This window comes from Magnolia sinica, chromosome 5, assembly GCF_029962835.1.
Source record: "Magnolia sinica isolate HGM2019 chromosome 5, MsV1, whole genome shotgun sequence".
Lineage (NCBI taxonomy): Eukaryota > Viridiplantae > Streptophyta > Magnoliopsida > Magnoliales > Magnoliaceae > Magnolia > Magnolia sinica.
In genome coordinates this window covers 29,924,681-29,941,555 of record NC_080577.1, presented here as the reverse complement: position 1 = coordinate 29,941,555, position 16,875 = coordinate 29,924,681, and the positions used below count along the sequence as shown (strand labels likewise).

General features: G+C 38.1%; 1 protein-coding gene across 1 annotated transcript in view; it reads left to right on the top strand.

Annotated features, from left to right (window-relative positions):
- Positions 1 to 674: 674 nt before the first annotated feature.
- The window catches only part of LOC131245882 (receptor-like protein 56), a 34,369-nt gene continuing 18,168 nt past the window's right edge, over positions 675 to 16,875 (top strand). The window contains exons 1-2 of the mRNA XM_058245630.1: positions 675 to 1,053; positions 14,004 to 14,153. Coding sequence (XP_058101613.1) covers positions 687 to 1,053; positions 14,004 to 14,153 — 517 coding nt within the window. The 5' untranslated portion in view covers positions 675 to 686. The remainder of the gene's footprint in view (positions 1,054 to 14,003; positions 14,154 to 16,875) is intronic.

The window sequence follows — 16,875 nt, the reverse complement described above, 5'->3', positions numbered from 1 at the left end:
TTTTAACGGTAGGGATTCAATCATTACTGTTTCTTGTGATATAGTCCATCTAAGACTTTCAAATGCTCTAAATTAAGCTTTCAAATGTATGGACAGTGTGAACAAACGTCAAAGTGGGCCCCACAGTTAGGGATTCACCGACCACGGTGGATCCAGGGATCCACCCAAACGGTGCCCGTTGATCGATATCATATACCTGTGCCCTGGGCTGTGTGGGGTCCACAGAGATGTAAGTGACAAATCCCCTCCATCCATCTGTTTTGAAAGATCATGATAGGACAGCCAGCTAAAAATCACGCAGATCCAAAAATCAAATGGGCCACACCAACGAAACAGTGGGAACGAAAATGTCCACCGTTGAATCCTTCCTGGAGCTGACCATGATGTTTATATACCATCCAAACCGTTCATAGGGTTATTTCTATCACTATTTCGTGTGGTATGGTCCACCTGAGTTTTGGGTCTTTCTGATTTTTATAAACATACCCTATTGTTGTCTTGTGAAACAGATGGACGGAGAGGATTTGTTACGGACATCTATGTGGCCCCCACACAGCCCCGGACACAGGAAAATATCTGTCCGGGGTCAAAGGCAATGCGCTCCTTTTTTGGTAGGTAACGGATCCCGCTTTAAATGTTGTATATAACTCTGCCATTTGTATTATTTTCTTTTTCCATATGAAGGTATGGATTTAATCAATTTGAAGAGAACGTGGGTGTTATGCATTCTTGGGTTAGTTGGTAGCTTGGGATTTTGTTGCTGGTGCGAGGGGTGTTTGGATGAAGAGAGAGAAGCTCTCTTGCAAATCAAACACGATATCAACTATCCAAACGGGTCTTCTCTCTCCAACTGGAAAGGTGATGATTGCTGCCAATGGAGTGGTCTGTGGTGTAACAGACAGACATCTCGTGTAAATGAAATCACCCTTTATCAAAAGAGAGTAGAGGATTTGGGAAAATGGTATCCAAATGCTACTTTATTTGCTCAGTTTAAGGATCTGTCTTTTCTAGATTTAAGCTTGAATCAGATAGGCGGATGGAGAATGCCTCAAGGTAAGTCACCCATCTTTTTTTTTCATTCTTTTTCTCTTTTTGTAGACGTTTTAGTATTCTATGTAGAACATCTACTGATTGCACACAATGTCTAAGATAATCCCTCTATCTCTACTGTTGGCTTATGAATGACTGAAAACTGCTTTGATTGGACTATCTCTGCTACATGGATGAAAAGCTGCTTTAATTGGAGCCCATCAATTAAAGGGATGGGATCGTCCAACGGTTGTGAACTCTGACAGCAGTATAGATTGGATGCTTTAAAAGTTACTGAGCATATGGAGAGGGCAAAGAATTATTTATTTATGACCTTTTGGTTCCTCTCTCCTATTAGAAAAATCAACTCTTGCTAGCACTCATTTTTCCTTTTTTAGTTGTTCTTATAATTGAATTTCTTAAATTGATTGCATTATAATTGCTTAGAGCTCAAGTTTTCTTAAAATAACAAAAGAGATCATGTATAAGTATATGCATATGTGTGTGCATGTGGGGCATTTAAAATAGTGAATATTTCTAACGTTCTCTTACTTGACCTACATGCTTACAATCTTGACATAAAAACTTGATTAGTTCAAAACTTTTAACTTTTGAAAATAACACATATTTGGCTTGACGTTTAAGAAACCTTTCATACATGATTATGATTTTCAAAAGCATCCTAATCAAACTCCAACATGGCTAATCATCCAAAACACCTTGCTATGTAAAACTATTAGGGCCTGTTTGTTTTCCTATTTACCATTGTAAACGGTGGTAAATAGGTAATTATAACCTATTTCTATTGTTTGGAAGAGAGGAAATATAGAGGGTAATTACGCCTCAATTTTTGGAATTTACTTTTTGAAAAATAAAAAAAGGGTGGGAATGACTTAGTGAAATTTTTGGATCTCACCATGATGTATGCAATCGATCCACGCCGTCTATCTATTTTATCAAATCATTTTAGTGCTTGTGTCAAAAAGGTAAATTATAAGCTCTATTGGACCATACCGCAACAAATAAGGGGATATTGACATCCATGGTTGAAATGTGAAGCCATCCGTGGGTCCCACACTAATTTGCATTTGTGATCCAACCTGTTCATATGATCACACAGATACAGTGAAGGACAAACACAAATATCAGCTTGATACAAAACTCCTATGGCCCACAAGAAGTTTTCAATGGTGTGTTTAATCCCCTTGTTTTTTTTTTTTTTCTTTTTTTTTTTAAGGAAACCTTCATTCAATCCCTGTGTTTCTTGTATTGTGGTACACTTGCACTTTGGATTTGCCTCGATTTTCAGTTTATGCCTGAAAATGAGCTGTTACAATGAATAAACGGCTTGGACGAGACACATATCATGGTGGGCCCTACAAAATTTTGAAATTTTTTCTTAATATTAGTGTCAAGTCAAATCAAAGCTCACTGTGGGTATGGGTGGCTACAATGTATTTCTTATGAAAAATAATGATTTTTTATTTACTTTTATTTCCATCTGTAAATAAGAAAACAAACACCCCTTTAATGCGAATCAAGATAGTAATACATCGATATCAAAATACTCCGTTCCATGCATTACAACAACACTAATACTACCTCCACTTGTTCTTCATTAAGAAAATTATAGGGCTTTTACGTAAATACACCCAAGGTTTCGTGGAAGCACAAAAATAACACTACTTTTTAAATCATTATTTTTTTACACTTAAAACACATTTTTTTTAAAAAATGCGACAAAAACACCCTTAAATATCTCTTTCAAATTTCTATAAATATACCTTCTTTTATCACTACTCTCTAGATAACTCTTCTTCTACCACTTTAGTCCCACTATCTTTCGTGCTTTTCGACTATTCTCTTCGGTAGATACTCCCACCTCAGAAAATTGAGTTCTTCTTCTTTTTACCTTTTATGTTGAAATAGGCTTGTTTAACAAAAAAAAAAAAAATGAGATGAAAAAATTTTATAAATATTTCACTTTTAAAATATGAGTTCTTCTTTCTTTAATAACTTTTACTTAAATGATTTTTTGCTAAGAAACATATAGAATGGAAGAAAATGGATAGAAAAATCTCTACTTCTGTTCCATCTAGCCGTCCATTTGGACGTTTTGTTGGATGGGGCTCCCTTTGATTTATGTACTGCATTGAGATGAATATATATATATATATATATATATATATATATATATATATATATATATGTATGTATATATATATATATATATATATATATATATATAAACTTTACACTATGGGGCTATTCTCATGTCTTGTTTTTTTATACTACTCACATAGATCGGTCATTTGCCAAGATTTGGACTTTGAACTCACTTTTGAAAGGATAAATGGTTTCTACATGAGATGGTTTAAATCATATTTGAAAAGTTGTCAAAGTACATTTCTAACAAGCGAAAGATTGCCCTGATCTAACTTGTAACGAATGAGTAATTATCATTTTCGTTAGATCACGCGACATTGGATATGAACATGAGTGTTATCATAGGCTTTGGGCCCAATTTTAAAAGGTCAACTGGTATCCAAATGAGATGATTCTAATCCAATTTGAAAGATCATTGAATTATCTTTCTGAAGATCCCAAGATCACCCAATTCAACTTGTAACGAGGGAGTTGTAACTGTTTTCGTGGAATCGCACAATAATGGAAATGAACACGAATGCCATCATAGATTTTGGGCCCACCTTTAAAAGGTTAAACAGTGTCAAAATGAGATTATTCATGTTCTATTTGAAAGATCATTGGATTATCATTTCAACGAGCCTAAGATCGGCCTAATCTAACTTGTAACGAGGGAGTTATGACTGTTTTTATGGGATCATGCAATACTAGTACAACAACTATCAATGCAGTGTTAGGATTGTAATTAATGCAGTTTTACAACCACGTTTAACACAATGTTAGAGCCACAAACAATGTAATGTTACAATCACGATCAATACGGTGTTATAACCACGATCAATGTAGTGTTAGAACCACGATCAATGCAATGTTACAACCACGATCCATGCATGATGGACGACCAACATCAATGGTGCGGTCCACATGATGAACAATGCACATTAAAGGTGGATCATTCATCATTAAGGGCCAACCATCGATGTGAATTGTCCATATGTGGGGCCCACCTTGATATAGGTCATCTGTCTTGTGTAGCTCACCATCAATGTTATTGTTCATAACATGGGGCCCATCTTCAATATACATCAGCTATCATATTGAGCCCACCTTTAATGTGGATCGCATGTCATGTGGGCCCCACATTCAATGTGGATCGTTCATTACCTTGGATGTGGGCCATTAATCATTAAGGGCTAACTTTGATGTGGACCATCCATCATGTGAGGCCCACCTTGATGTGGACCATCCATCATGTGGGGCCCACGATCGATGTTATTGTCCATCAGGTAGGGCCCACATTCAATATTCACCACCCATTGTGTGGAGCCCACAATTGACATGGACTGTCCATCATGTGGACCCCACCTTCGATGTTGGTCATCGATCATGCATGGATCGTGGTTGTAACACTAAATTGACCATGGTTCTAATAATGCATTGATCGCAGCTCGAACACTACATCGATCGTGGTTGTAAGATTGCATTGATCATTATCATAATTTTAACACTACATTAATCACAGTTCTAACACTACATTGATAGTGATCACAATTCTAACACTACATTGATAGCGGTTGTTCCAATATCGCATGATCCTATGAAGATGGTCATTACTCCCTCGTTACAAGTCTAATTAGGGCGATCTTTGGATCGTTGGAAAGATAATTTGATGATCTTTCAAATGAAATTGGAATCATCTTATTTGGACACCATTTGATCTTTCATAAGTAGGCCCAAAGTCCATGATGATGTTCGTGTTCATTTCCGGCATTATGCGATCTCACAAAAATGGTTATAACTCCCTTATTATAGGTTGGATCGAGGCATTCTTGGGCTCATTAGAACGATAATTTGACAAGCTTTCAGACACTATTTGACCTTTCAAAGGTAAGCCCAAAGACCAACTCTTAGCAAAAGACTCATCTAAGCATAATCTATCGAAAAAAGAACTCATTTTCTAATAGTGAAATTTTTTGTACTTATTGTCTCCTTATATTAGTTTCATCCCAAGCAGACCCATCTAACATTTACAGAAAGAAGAAGAACATATCTTCTAAATGTGGAGTGTTTGCCATTTTTTCTTTTATTCTATTCATTTCTTGGCAAAAAATCAATCTAAGCAGAATCTTTTGAAAAAAGAAGAACCTATCTTTTAAAAATAAAATATTTGTTCTTTTTTCATCTCGTTTCCTCTCATTTTCTTCCCAAACAAGCCCATTTTGACATAAAATGTAAAAATAAGAAGAATAACCCATAATCTTGAAATTGCACTTCATGTAAGATACTATAGCTATACGCAGAAGCTTAATGGAGCTATGGAATAATAGTTATATCCTAGGGGTGATTAGGATCAAATAAAATTTTAGCCAATTGAACAAAATTGTCTACTTAAACTAATATGCAAATTAAAATAAGTAAGGAAGTTAACTCTAAGGCTTCCAAACCATTAGAGGGTCCAATCACATAGACTATAAAGGATGTGACGATTAAGCAACTAGTCTATAAACATGTGTGTGTGGGATGTGCTACCTATCAACTCCTAGTATTCATCTAATCATGCATACATGTAGTTAAACATTCATCATATAAGCATAATTAAAGAGGTACTCAAAAGATAATCCCAAACACATACATGTTCAGTGGTTCGGTTTCCCTACTTTAGTCCCGGCGGACGTACTCAACCCACGAGTGTACCGTATTTCATTATTGGAGGTTTTAAATCAAGTTCACCTCTAACCTTTATAATCCAACACAAGAATCAACTCCTACAAAAGACTCTACATAGTTTTCTATAGGCTTGCCATGAACATCGGCCCTACACAAGAACTTACTGATATACACCCCGTCGAAGGCTCCCGTAAGAGACTTTAGTTGGTTTTCAATTGGCTAACCAACAACCTTGGTCCTAGTCGAAGGACCTATGTTTACTCCCACCGGAGACTAACATATATACACCCATGTCCGGTGAATTCGACCATGCACAAGAGCCTAGTTCCTACACAAGAACCTATCAGGTTCGGGTCAAACTCTTGTCCCCGATCCTACACAAAGAAAGAGAGTATGGACTTACTCAATGACGCTTACTTATCGAATTAAGCCTTGTTGATGCACCATTCTTGAGTCACTTCTTTAAAGCTCTCCCGTGCTTGAATCATCTCCTCAATTGCTCTCCCAATCATGATGTTGATGCGTTGTCAATGCTTTAGATCCAAGATCAACACCTTATATGCAATGCTCCAATGCAATGATCAAGGTGATGGGAGGTTGGATAAAATCTCGTACAACTAATGGGAAGTTGTAATACCTAGAATACTCACCAAGATGGGTGTTTTAAAGGGTTTAGACAAATATTTAATTATTCGTTCAAATCTAATCTCTAGAACAATGTAGACAACAAGTTCATATTCATCATTAAGGATAGAATCTTCTTTCAAGCAATAAATCACAAAGAAGATAACTTAGATCTCATGGACTAATAAGCTTGGGATGAAGGATAGAATTATGGAATCACCTAAACTTCTATTGCACTAAAAATTCATCATTATGCTCAAGAACCGAATGTCATTTTAAAATAAATCGATTTGCAATGGCTAGTTAACGGCTCTTTCGATATAATCAAAGAACCTTCAATGGATCGAACCTTGTGTCGATCTCATTGAGAAAATCTAGATGTACCTATGTATGGTTGTTAGACTATTTATTTGATCTAATCGAGTGGTCTTCGATAAGATCAATGAGACTCTTCAACGTCATCGAAGGTTCCTCGAATCCACCAAGAAACTCAAATAAAAAATCATATCTTGTTGGACAGATCTGAATTACCAACTCAATTCCATCGAGTGGTCTTCAATGGGATTGAAACTCATTAACATACTGTTAATGGAATCGAAGTCCACTCGAAAATTATTATTTTGGACATACGATTTCACAGCAGCTTTACATCTCTTATAGTATTACTTATCATGTTCCAACTGGGCTCATAATTCTAAGGGATGATCGACAAGGTTTACCTATTACGTCAGGATCATTTGGGTGTTCAATGGGTTATATTAGGTCAAGGGTTAAGGTCACCAAGGCACCGCATTTACCTATTTTTTGCTCATTAATACTCATGTCGTCTTGTGTTTTGGGTCTTTAGCTTCTAAAGGATCAACCGACTATATGACACATGATCTCACATGATCGATAAACAAGATGCACAAATCAGTGCACTAACAAATCTGAAGTGGAAATTTTTTCAGTAGAGAGTAGTCGGAAAGCACGAAAGATTGTTGTATAGTTGTCGAAAAGCATAAAAGATAGCTAGAGCATGGTGGTAAAAAAAGAGTTAGCTAGAGAATAGTGATAAAAGAAGGTACATGTATAGAAAATTGAAAAATGTCTTTATAGGCATTTTCATCCAAAAAAATTTTGAAAAATGTGTTCCAGGTATATAAAAATAATAATGATTTTATAAGTGGTGTTATTTTTGTGCTTCCACTAAACCTTACGTGTATTTACTTAAAAAGCCAAAAAAAAATTATATGCCTATTTACACATAATGGCTATGATAATGCCTTCGCTAAAAGGCTTTTCTTGTTAAGATAATCCATACTCATACGTGTGCACATATATAAAAATAGGAGAGAAATATAATCATCCATTAAAGATACACCAATATCAACAAAGCACATTAAAAGCAACTCATCATCCTCGTTCACTCTACATGTTGCCATAATATTCAAAAAATAAAAATAAAAATTAAGGAATTGCCATCAGGCGAGTCTAGCTCGTTGGGTCTGTTTACCCACGCTGTCCGTTCATTTTTTCAGATTATTTTTTAGTGTGGTCCACTGATCAGTGGGGCCCACACCTGCGTGCACAACACCCAGCCGTCCATCCTCTTGCCAGCCCTAAACAATGAGGAAGATCCAAAGCTCAGATGGACTACACTTTGGGAAACAGTGGGGAGTGGCACCCACTATTGAAACCTTTGTGGGCCCACTGTGATTTCAGTTGCCACCCAATCTGGGAGTTGTGGGACCCACTGTGGAGTGCCGCCATGATGTACATGTTATACCCAGGCGGCCCACCCGAGCCGGCCACGAAAATCGGCCACGGTCGCTTGTGGGCCAACTAAAAACTAGACAGACCCATAGTTCCGGCGATCTGCACTATGGGCAGCAAGGTTTTGGGCCTGCCATGATTTTTATTTATCATCCAAATTGGACGCTGTGGGACCTACTGTGGACTCCACCATGTGAAAGTAGACCCTCCCAAAACCGTCCACCCAGTTGATAAAGGGAGCAGGCCATGAGCCCTTGTGGGCCGATTGAGAATGCAACAGATCCAAATCTCAAGTGCGATGCACTGCTGGACAGTTTACTGTCTATCTGACAAATCATTTTTGGGCGTGGGCCCGTCTCTAGTGGACCCTGCCAAAGGAAACAGTGATGATTGGACGATTACTGTTAAAAACTTCCTCAGATTACTGTGATGTTTATAAGTTTATTTTACTACCCAATCAGTATGTGTTGCGGACCCCACCATGTTGTATTTGTTTTACTTATGCCGTCCCTGGTGCGGCCCACCTGACGTATGTGTTTTATTCACGCTATCCAGCAGTGGGCCAGCCCACTGGACAGTGAATAGCGTGAATGCTGTCCACGCTGTCCAGCGGGTGGGGCCCGTCATGGAACCCATCTTGATGCATGTGTTGTATATTCATGCTGTCCATCCACTTTCATAGCTTATTTAGGGCATGATTCCAAAATTTGAGGCAGATCTATAGCCCAGGTGGTCCCCTCTTTGATGTATGTGTTATGTCCTCGGCGTGTATCCGTATTGCTATATCATTTTAGTGAGGAGCACGAATATAGGGTAGATGCAATTCTCAAGCGGACTGCAGTATAAAGACATTGACGCCTATTGTTAGAGACTTCCTTAAGCACACCAGTGGGGGCCACTGTTCAGGTCCTACATTCTTTAAATTGAACCCATTAAGGGCTGATTGGCATATGTATTATGAACCCTACCTAGTATACATTTTATGACCTGGTAAGGGTCCATTTCCACGTAGCGCACACACCTCAGGATGCAGCGGTGACAGATAAAACCCACAACTGGGACATGATTTATATGTACATGGGCCGCCGCATTTGGCTTAGCCTTTGGAACCTTTGTAGGGCCCACATTGAAGCCTCTTATAAGGTTAATTGTGATTGATTGTGAACCCTACCTAGACCCGTGTTTTCTTGTATGATTAAGGACATACATGCTGTGATGATGTGTTTATAACATGCAAGTATGATTAGGCTATTTGTGATGTGGCTGCACACCTTAGTAACATGCTCAGTACATTGATGAAATGGCCATCCACGTGACATACACATCATTGCATGCTTAGCTTTGGATTGTGATTGATCATGATAGCATACACCCCGTCGTGGGGCCATGTTATTGTATTTGTTGCCTAATGCATGGCAAACTAGCAGTCATACACCCTATGGCTTTGAGGCACTTGGGGGACCCGACATGATCATGCAGTGCGCGCAGATTTGGTGCATGCGTTGGATAAAATGATTCATGCATTGCGCATTACACATGTCATGATTGCATTTACACCCTAGCGGCATTAGGGTTGTAGCCAACGTGGCGTTGCCGTGGCTAGCGTATATGAGTATGGACATAGGAAATCTATTTTAAGTATTTAGGCACATAGGATGTCCTCTGGTGAAAGTCCATAAACCTTGTGATACAATAGAATGCTCTAACTCCTAAACTGAGTTAATATATGAGGGCACGAGTGTCAAATCCAGTAGGCCACGTCTCTCCCCTATTGCGTGATCAATTGGAAAGGGGTTTGGCCTCACCCGCCTAAAGTATATAATAGCAATTGAGGTCCGGTCTAACCGGCCCGGAAATGGATCCATTATTGGCAAGATGGGTGGGCATTGGCATACCACTGATGAGGCGAGTAGTGGAGTCTCTTACCCTTGCATAGTTGCACTATACAAACCAATATTTGTGCACTAGATCGTAGTGATGTTCCAATTGAGAATTATTTTGATGTGTGGATTAGATAAAGATTGGCATTCTTGTGTTGCATCTATCGTATATGACACTTGGCCCTATAAGCATTTGCATTGTATAGCCTTGGTATGGATAATAGCATTTATAGACTTTGACAATATGGCCCTCCATCATTTTCGCTTACTCCAATTCTTGTATACATGTCATTTGCATTGCGCACGCACACATGCATTCTACTAAACTTCGTAGGAAGCTTATGCACGTTTGTTTACACTATAGGTTATGTTGTGGTGTATTATTACAAAGGCTAGAGCACACGCCCGATGTTTTGATTTTTTTTTGTTATACCATATATTTTACTTTCCAACATTGTACAAAGTTTATATAGTGAATATGTGATGATGTTGTAGTTTGGTACACTTGTGGTTATGCTCCTTTATAAATTAAAAAAAAAATTACCCTAAAATCCTCCTTATGGGATCCCGCTTCCAAGACTTGGCATATGATGCTGAAACCAGTGTTCTACGGATGTTGTCGGCACCAGTGTTCGAAATATCGATATTGCATTACGTATCGCATTCTTGAGATATGGATACGTATCGGTTACCGCATGGGGATATATCGGTTGTATCGTGTAATGTATCGTTGTTGTTGGAAACATAGGGAAACGTTCGGAAATTGGTTGAATTTTTTAATGAAACTTCGATGATTATTAAAAAAGATATCAATACACACTTATAAATCAAAACATTACAAAAAACAAGTACACATAATAGGTTTTCTTTGTATGGGGTCCTAATCTATGTGTTGTATAACTGAATTGATGCAAGTATATTTAATGTCTATTCATATAATTTATAAATGTAAGAAGACGTGTGGAAACACAAGCAATATATTCAAAAGCAAAAGAGTAATCACTAGATTAGGTTACATACATGTTTGATTTGATGTTTGCACACAAAGATTGCAAACGATTTGCAAGAAATTGAAATTTTTTTATTTTTTTTATTTTTCGCAACTTGGCCCATCTCCTCCAAATCTTGAAATCGAAGCTCCCAATCCATGACATGAAAAATCATGGATTTGTAACAATTTGACACTAATTTAACATGATTTATAGAAAATAAAATGATCGAAATTCGAAAATGCTAACTAGATCCAACATGTGGGATATATTGCACTACTTGTGCGTTTCGTGTCGCACTGGTAGATACAAGATATATCATGGGATATATCGGCCGATATCGTCGATATTTAAAACACTGGTCAACACCGGATTCGGAGTTCAAAAATTCTATAAGCCCGTTCACCGAGTTTGCGGTGTGACACTATACACTTCCCCGTGGTCAAGGGAACACAATTCTTTTATTAGAAATTAATACTCCCTCTTTTAAGATGAGAGATCATCCCTTCACACTAGTCTTGTCCGCCATACCAACTTTGCATGTTGCACACACTTATGTACCCACGCGGGCACCATATCTAACCAGTCATGAGTCAACAAATCACTAGTAAAAAATCATCTAGTACCAAACCTTCCTACTGCACTGTCCAAGCACACCACTTCCTGCAAACTCAGTTTTTTTATTAAAGGAACTACAGATCCATGTCTCCCAGTGATATCAGTGTGCTTGGCTTACTAATCAACAGGAGACTCGTAATTACAAGATTTATGTTAAGAACGTAACTCTTAAGATGCACATAAATAGGAAGGAGAGGAATTATCAAATGATGTGTTCATAAGCTCAGTGAAATCTGATTAGACAATAGGGAATGGTTTAATTGGCTTTCAAGAGAACCAAAAAAAATCAAAAGAATTTGACATACCTTTGACCTCTAAAAGATAGCCAATTGAATCAGTGGTAGCACAGCTCAGATTGTGGCGCAAGATGGGCTGTTGTATAGTGCTACCATGCATTTTCTCCTCCATTTGCACCCCCACATGCGGATGCTGCAGAGGCTAAGCCAGAGAAGAGTAGCTGGTCTTAAAAAGTCCACCCATTCGTAATTATCTGTTTCAACTAGATACTTGTGGAACTCCTCCAAAACCCCTCCAACAATGCTTAGCCGTTTTTTCCCTTGTGGTTCAAGATTTCTTTGCCAATCATGTGTGCCAACATTTGATTCTCCATTCTTTTGAAGAGTCATTTTTTTATTTTTCGATCTTAATCATTTCAGTGGAACCTGGGAAAGTAGAATGTCCAAATTGGCTATACTGGTTGTATCAGTGATATGGATTGTCGATCATTTGTGGCCCACTTGTGCTTTTGCATACCTTCCAATTACTAGATAGTAGGATAGAAAATTCCAATCTATGGCTTGAAAATGGATAATTCATATTGTAAAGGAATCTTGTGATTATTAATTGGACATCCATCATGTTGGTCTCGACTTTGATCACCCGTGTCTCTTAAAAATTACTTTGATCAGAAAATCGAAACAATTTGAACAGACGGCTCGAATCATGAAATCAACAGCCAAGAAAAATGTGGTTAGTCCACATTAATTATATTTGAAAAGGTCCGTTCATCATTTTGGGCAGTCCATCATGGTTTTCCCTTCATTTTCTTTGACTTGCAAGAATCACTTCAAGAAATGGCCCAAAAAATGGTGAACTAACTTTGTCATACTTGAAAAGTTTATATCATTGATCTGACAATCCAACATGTGAGCTACACCATTTATTACAGGCTTATCTCAAAAGCAATCTAATCAGGCAATTGGAACCATCTAATGAATGGCCAAGAAATTTGATGGTTCCAATTTACTGTATCAGAGAAGGAAGGCCTAATCACTGATATGAGGATGCATCAAGTACTTCAAAGTCACTTTGATTGGAAAACTCTAACCATCTAAGCAAATGCCTAAAATAAACATATGATATAAACTGATTATATTATAATTATTGTTACCATCAATCTAGAATATCCATGATATAGTTGAACCTTTGATTCCTATAACTCTCAAGAATCACTTTAATCTACACTTCGAGCCATCAATCAATAGGTTATGAAAGTGGATAATAAATTTGATTATATTGGAAATGAAAGCATCAATCTAGACCATCTTATAGATGTCCCACTTCAATTACCCATTCACCTCGAGAATTCAATTTCATATGAATATTTGATCCATACAATCAATGATTTGGACCCTCCATTTTTTGTACTACATTTGATTGCTTATGACTCTCAAGAACTTTTAATCAGTAAATGTGTGCTTTCAGTTTGTACAAGTGGGCCAATCATTCAATGACCCAAGCCATTAGTATGATGGGCCTCGGTTTGAATTGCATATGCGTCCAAAATCCCCTAGATTTAAATATCATTGCTGTTGATGCTTTTAATTAGTTGAATAGGATGAGTTGTTGTATTTTCCTTAACAAATAGATCATTGAAAGGGCCACCTAAATTTGAGTTTATCTGACTTCAGTTAACAACAATTATGGATTAGAGATCTTAATTTTTAATGCATAATGAGTTCATGTTAACAGTAATTGTGTATATTAGAGATCAAGGTCCCTAATAAATAAATACTTTTAACTAGAATGAGATAAATACATTTTCATGCATCTACCAAAACAGGGCCTTAACAGTTTTTCCATTTAGGAGTTCATGGCACATACATAGTGGCATCCATAATAGTGATAATGTGAATTACTAATAACCAGTGCTTGTCATGCTGCTGCCGGGTCCACCACTTCACACCACAACAACATTCCTCTATTTCAAGATATGGGTTTCTAATTTCTAAACAAAATATTTATTTTAGTACGCAAGAGGTATTCTCAAGGATTGAACAGATTACACATTTTGCAGGATTTAACAAGTTACGGAATCTCCACATATTGTATCTGGGTGGTAATCAGCTCAGTGATGAAGGCAGTTCTCCTTGGATTGGCAACTTAATATCCTTAACTACGCTTGACTTGCGTTCCAACGATCTCAGTAACTCAGTTCCACTCACAGGTACAGATACATTTCCTTCAAGGAATCACTCAGGTAGCCCTATGATGGAGAACTAGGAATTTTACTAAGAAACTAGTACTTTTCTTTTAATGAAGTGAAAATATATCATTTAACCAAGAAAATGCTGAAGGACAAAAGAATCCAAATCATTCAAATGATGCAAAACATTTTTCATATATACCTTTAGAATATCAAGTAAAAAGCAGTTGATTATTAAGAAATTTATGCAAGAAGACAGCCCTTCCACACCAACCCTATTAAGAGATTGGTTACCTACATGGCCCACAGGCATGGCCAAACAACAACAACAAATTAATAGAGTACCTATAATAAAACTATGTTTCTTATTGTGTTAGTAATCAATGGAATATCTCCTTCAGCCAGCATACTCATATATCTAATGGGCATGGATATTTTCAATCCTTGTTTTAATTCAAATATACATTGTAGAGAGGTCATAAAAATTGAGGTCGGCAAAGATAAAATGAGTCCTATCATCCATCATGACTCCAGTGAAGAGTATGCTTTGAGAAGACTTAGAATTATCTACTGTTTTGTGGCCCACACTTTCACATGGCTAGATGTAAACATGTACATGTGTGTGGGCCTTGTGCTTTGAGAAGACTTAGGCTTTAAGTTGTGAAAACCGATCACTCTAGGAAATCTGAGGGCTAATAAAAAAAAGGAGAGAGAGTGATTTGGTTTCTATGAAGAGAAAGGGAAACCAAAAGCTTATAAATATGAGTGGACTTTTAGCCCTCTCCATATGCTCTGAAAACATGTTAGGCTTTTCATTGCTGGCACACACCTAAGCAGAGAAATTAGGAGAAGGTACGCCAAGAGCATTAATCTACATCATATGATGTGTAGAGTAGACTACTGAGAAAGACTATTGATCATCAAGCCAACTATCTCCAAGCTACATTGTGCATTCTTAGATCATTATGGCACAAGGTATGTTCTTGACCCATATAATCATTAGTGGTTTTTAAATTAATAAACTTGTGTATGTGTGTGTTTCATAATTCTAGATCAGATTATAACCATTGTTAATGTTCTAAATATGGTTTACATATGCTATCAGTGTATAAGCTTAAAATCATATCATAGAGAACCTATCTATGGCTTAAAGTCACTAGGCCTATGATATGTATCCAAAAATACCATTCATTCATTAGCCGTTGTAACCATCACTGTGCGTACTAAAATGGAATCCATGTCTAGAATTGACAGATCTGGATCGTTTGTTCTTGAACTGTTATTGGTAAAGTACACCATCCATCTTTGGGCACTGAAGGTAAGATCTGGGCATGAGCTTATGGATACCAATGCCAGATTCAAACCATTGATTTATGGAAGCTAAACGATAGATCATGAATGTCCATTCACAGTATGCTCACTACCAGATCTTGACTGTCCATCCGCTGGACACTCACCACTAGATCTACACCGCTATCTGTTGGATGTCTGACCAAGGGATTTGGACTGTCTATATCATGGCTGTTCTATCAGATCTGTCTCATCCATTTAGAATTTTTTTATCATCAGATTTCGAAAGCCCATTCTATGGGCACAATGCATGCCACATCTAAATAGTTAATCCATTCCACGTTGCACTTAGTACATATAAACCGTTGACATCATGGAATTATGATAGAGTTGATGAGTGAACCTTGAACATCCAAATCTTGCTGACGCAATGATCAAATTTAAGTGTTTTATGATAAAGATTGCACAAATCGATGTGTGACCAGTGTGAATTGATAGAAAACTGATGCGCCACAATTAACCACTTGCTCTAAAAGCTCGAAATGTTAAAGTATAGCGAATTAATCCCTTTATCTCATAGCCCAAGCCCCACATCTCATGGGTTTTTAGGACCTCGGCCGAACCCCCTTCGTGGGCCCCAAATCACATGGGCCGCCCACCCCGAGTGTGTCCCCGCATCCCACGGGCTACCCCACTCGAGCCCGGTGTGAAATGCACATTAATCACCCCTAGTGAGGAGTCTCAAACACGAGACCTCCTCCGTGGGCCACACCCACCCCGAGTGTGCCCCTGCATCCCACAAGCGACCCCACTCGAGCCCAGTGTGAAAATGCCCCTGCATTAATCACCCCCGGTGAGGAGTCTCGAACCCGAGACCTCCCGCTTTGATACCAATTTGATGCAGGACAATTAACCACTTGCTCTAAAAGCTCGAACTGTTAGAGTATAGCAAATTAATCCCTTTATCTCATAGCCCAGGCCCCACATCTCATGGGTTTTTAGGACCTCGGCTGAACCCCCTTCGTGGGCCCCAAATCACATGGGCCGCCCACCCCAAGTGTGTCCTCGCATCCCATAGGCTACCCCACTCGAGCCCGATGTGAAATGCGCATTAATCACCCCTAGTGAGGAGTCTCGAACACGAGACCTCCTCCGTGGGCCGCACCCACCCCGAGTGTGCCCCTGCATCCCACAAGCGACCTCACTCGAGCCCAGTGTGAAAATGCCCTTGCATTAAAAACATTATGGGATTGGTGGATATGAATCTTGTTCAAAATTATTGAGTAGAAAAGCCCTCGAGGTTTACCATGATTGTATTTTTGGACTCTTGGAACATCAATCCACTCATGTAATTGAGAAAGGTAGTCTCCTAACTGTACAATCATTGTAAGGAAATAAAGACTATTACATGTGGATGATAGGATTAGATGATTATTAACGTAAGTGAGAGTCT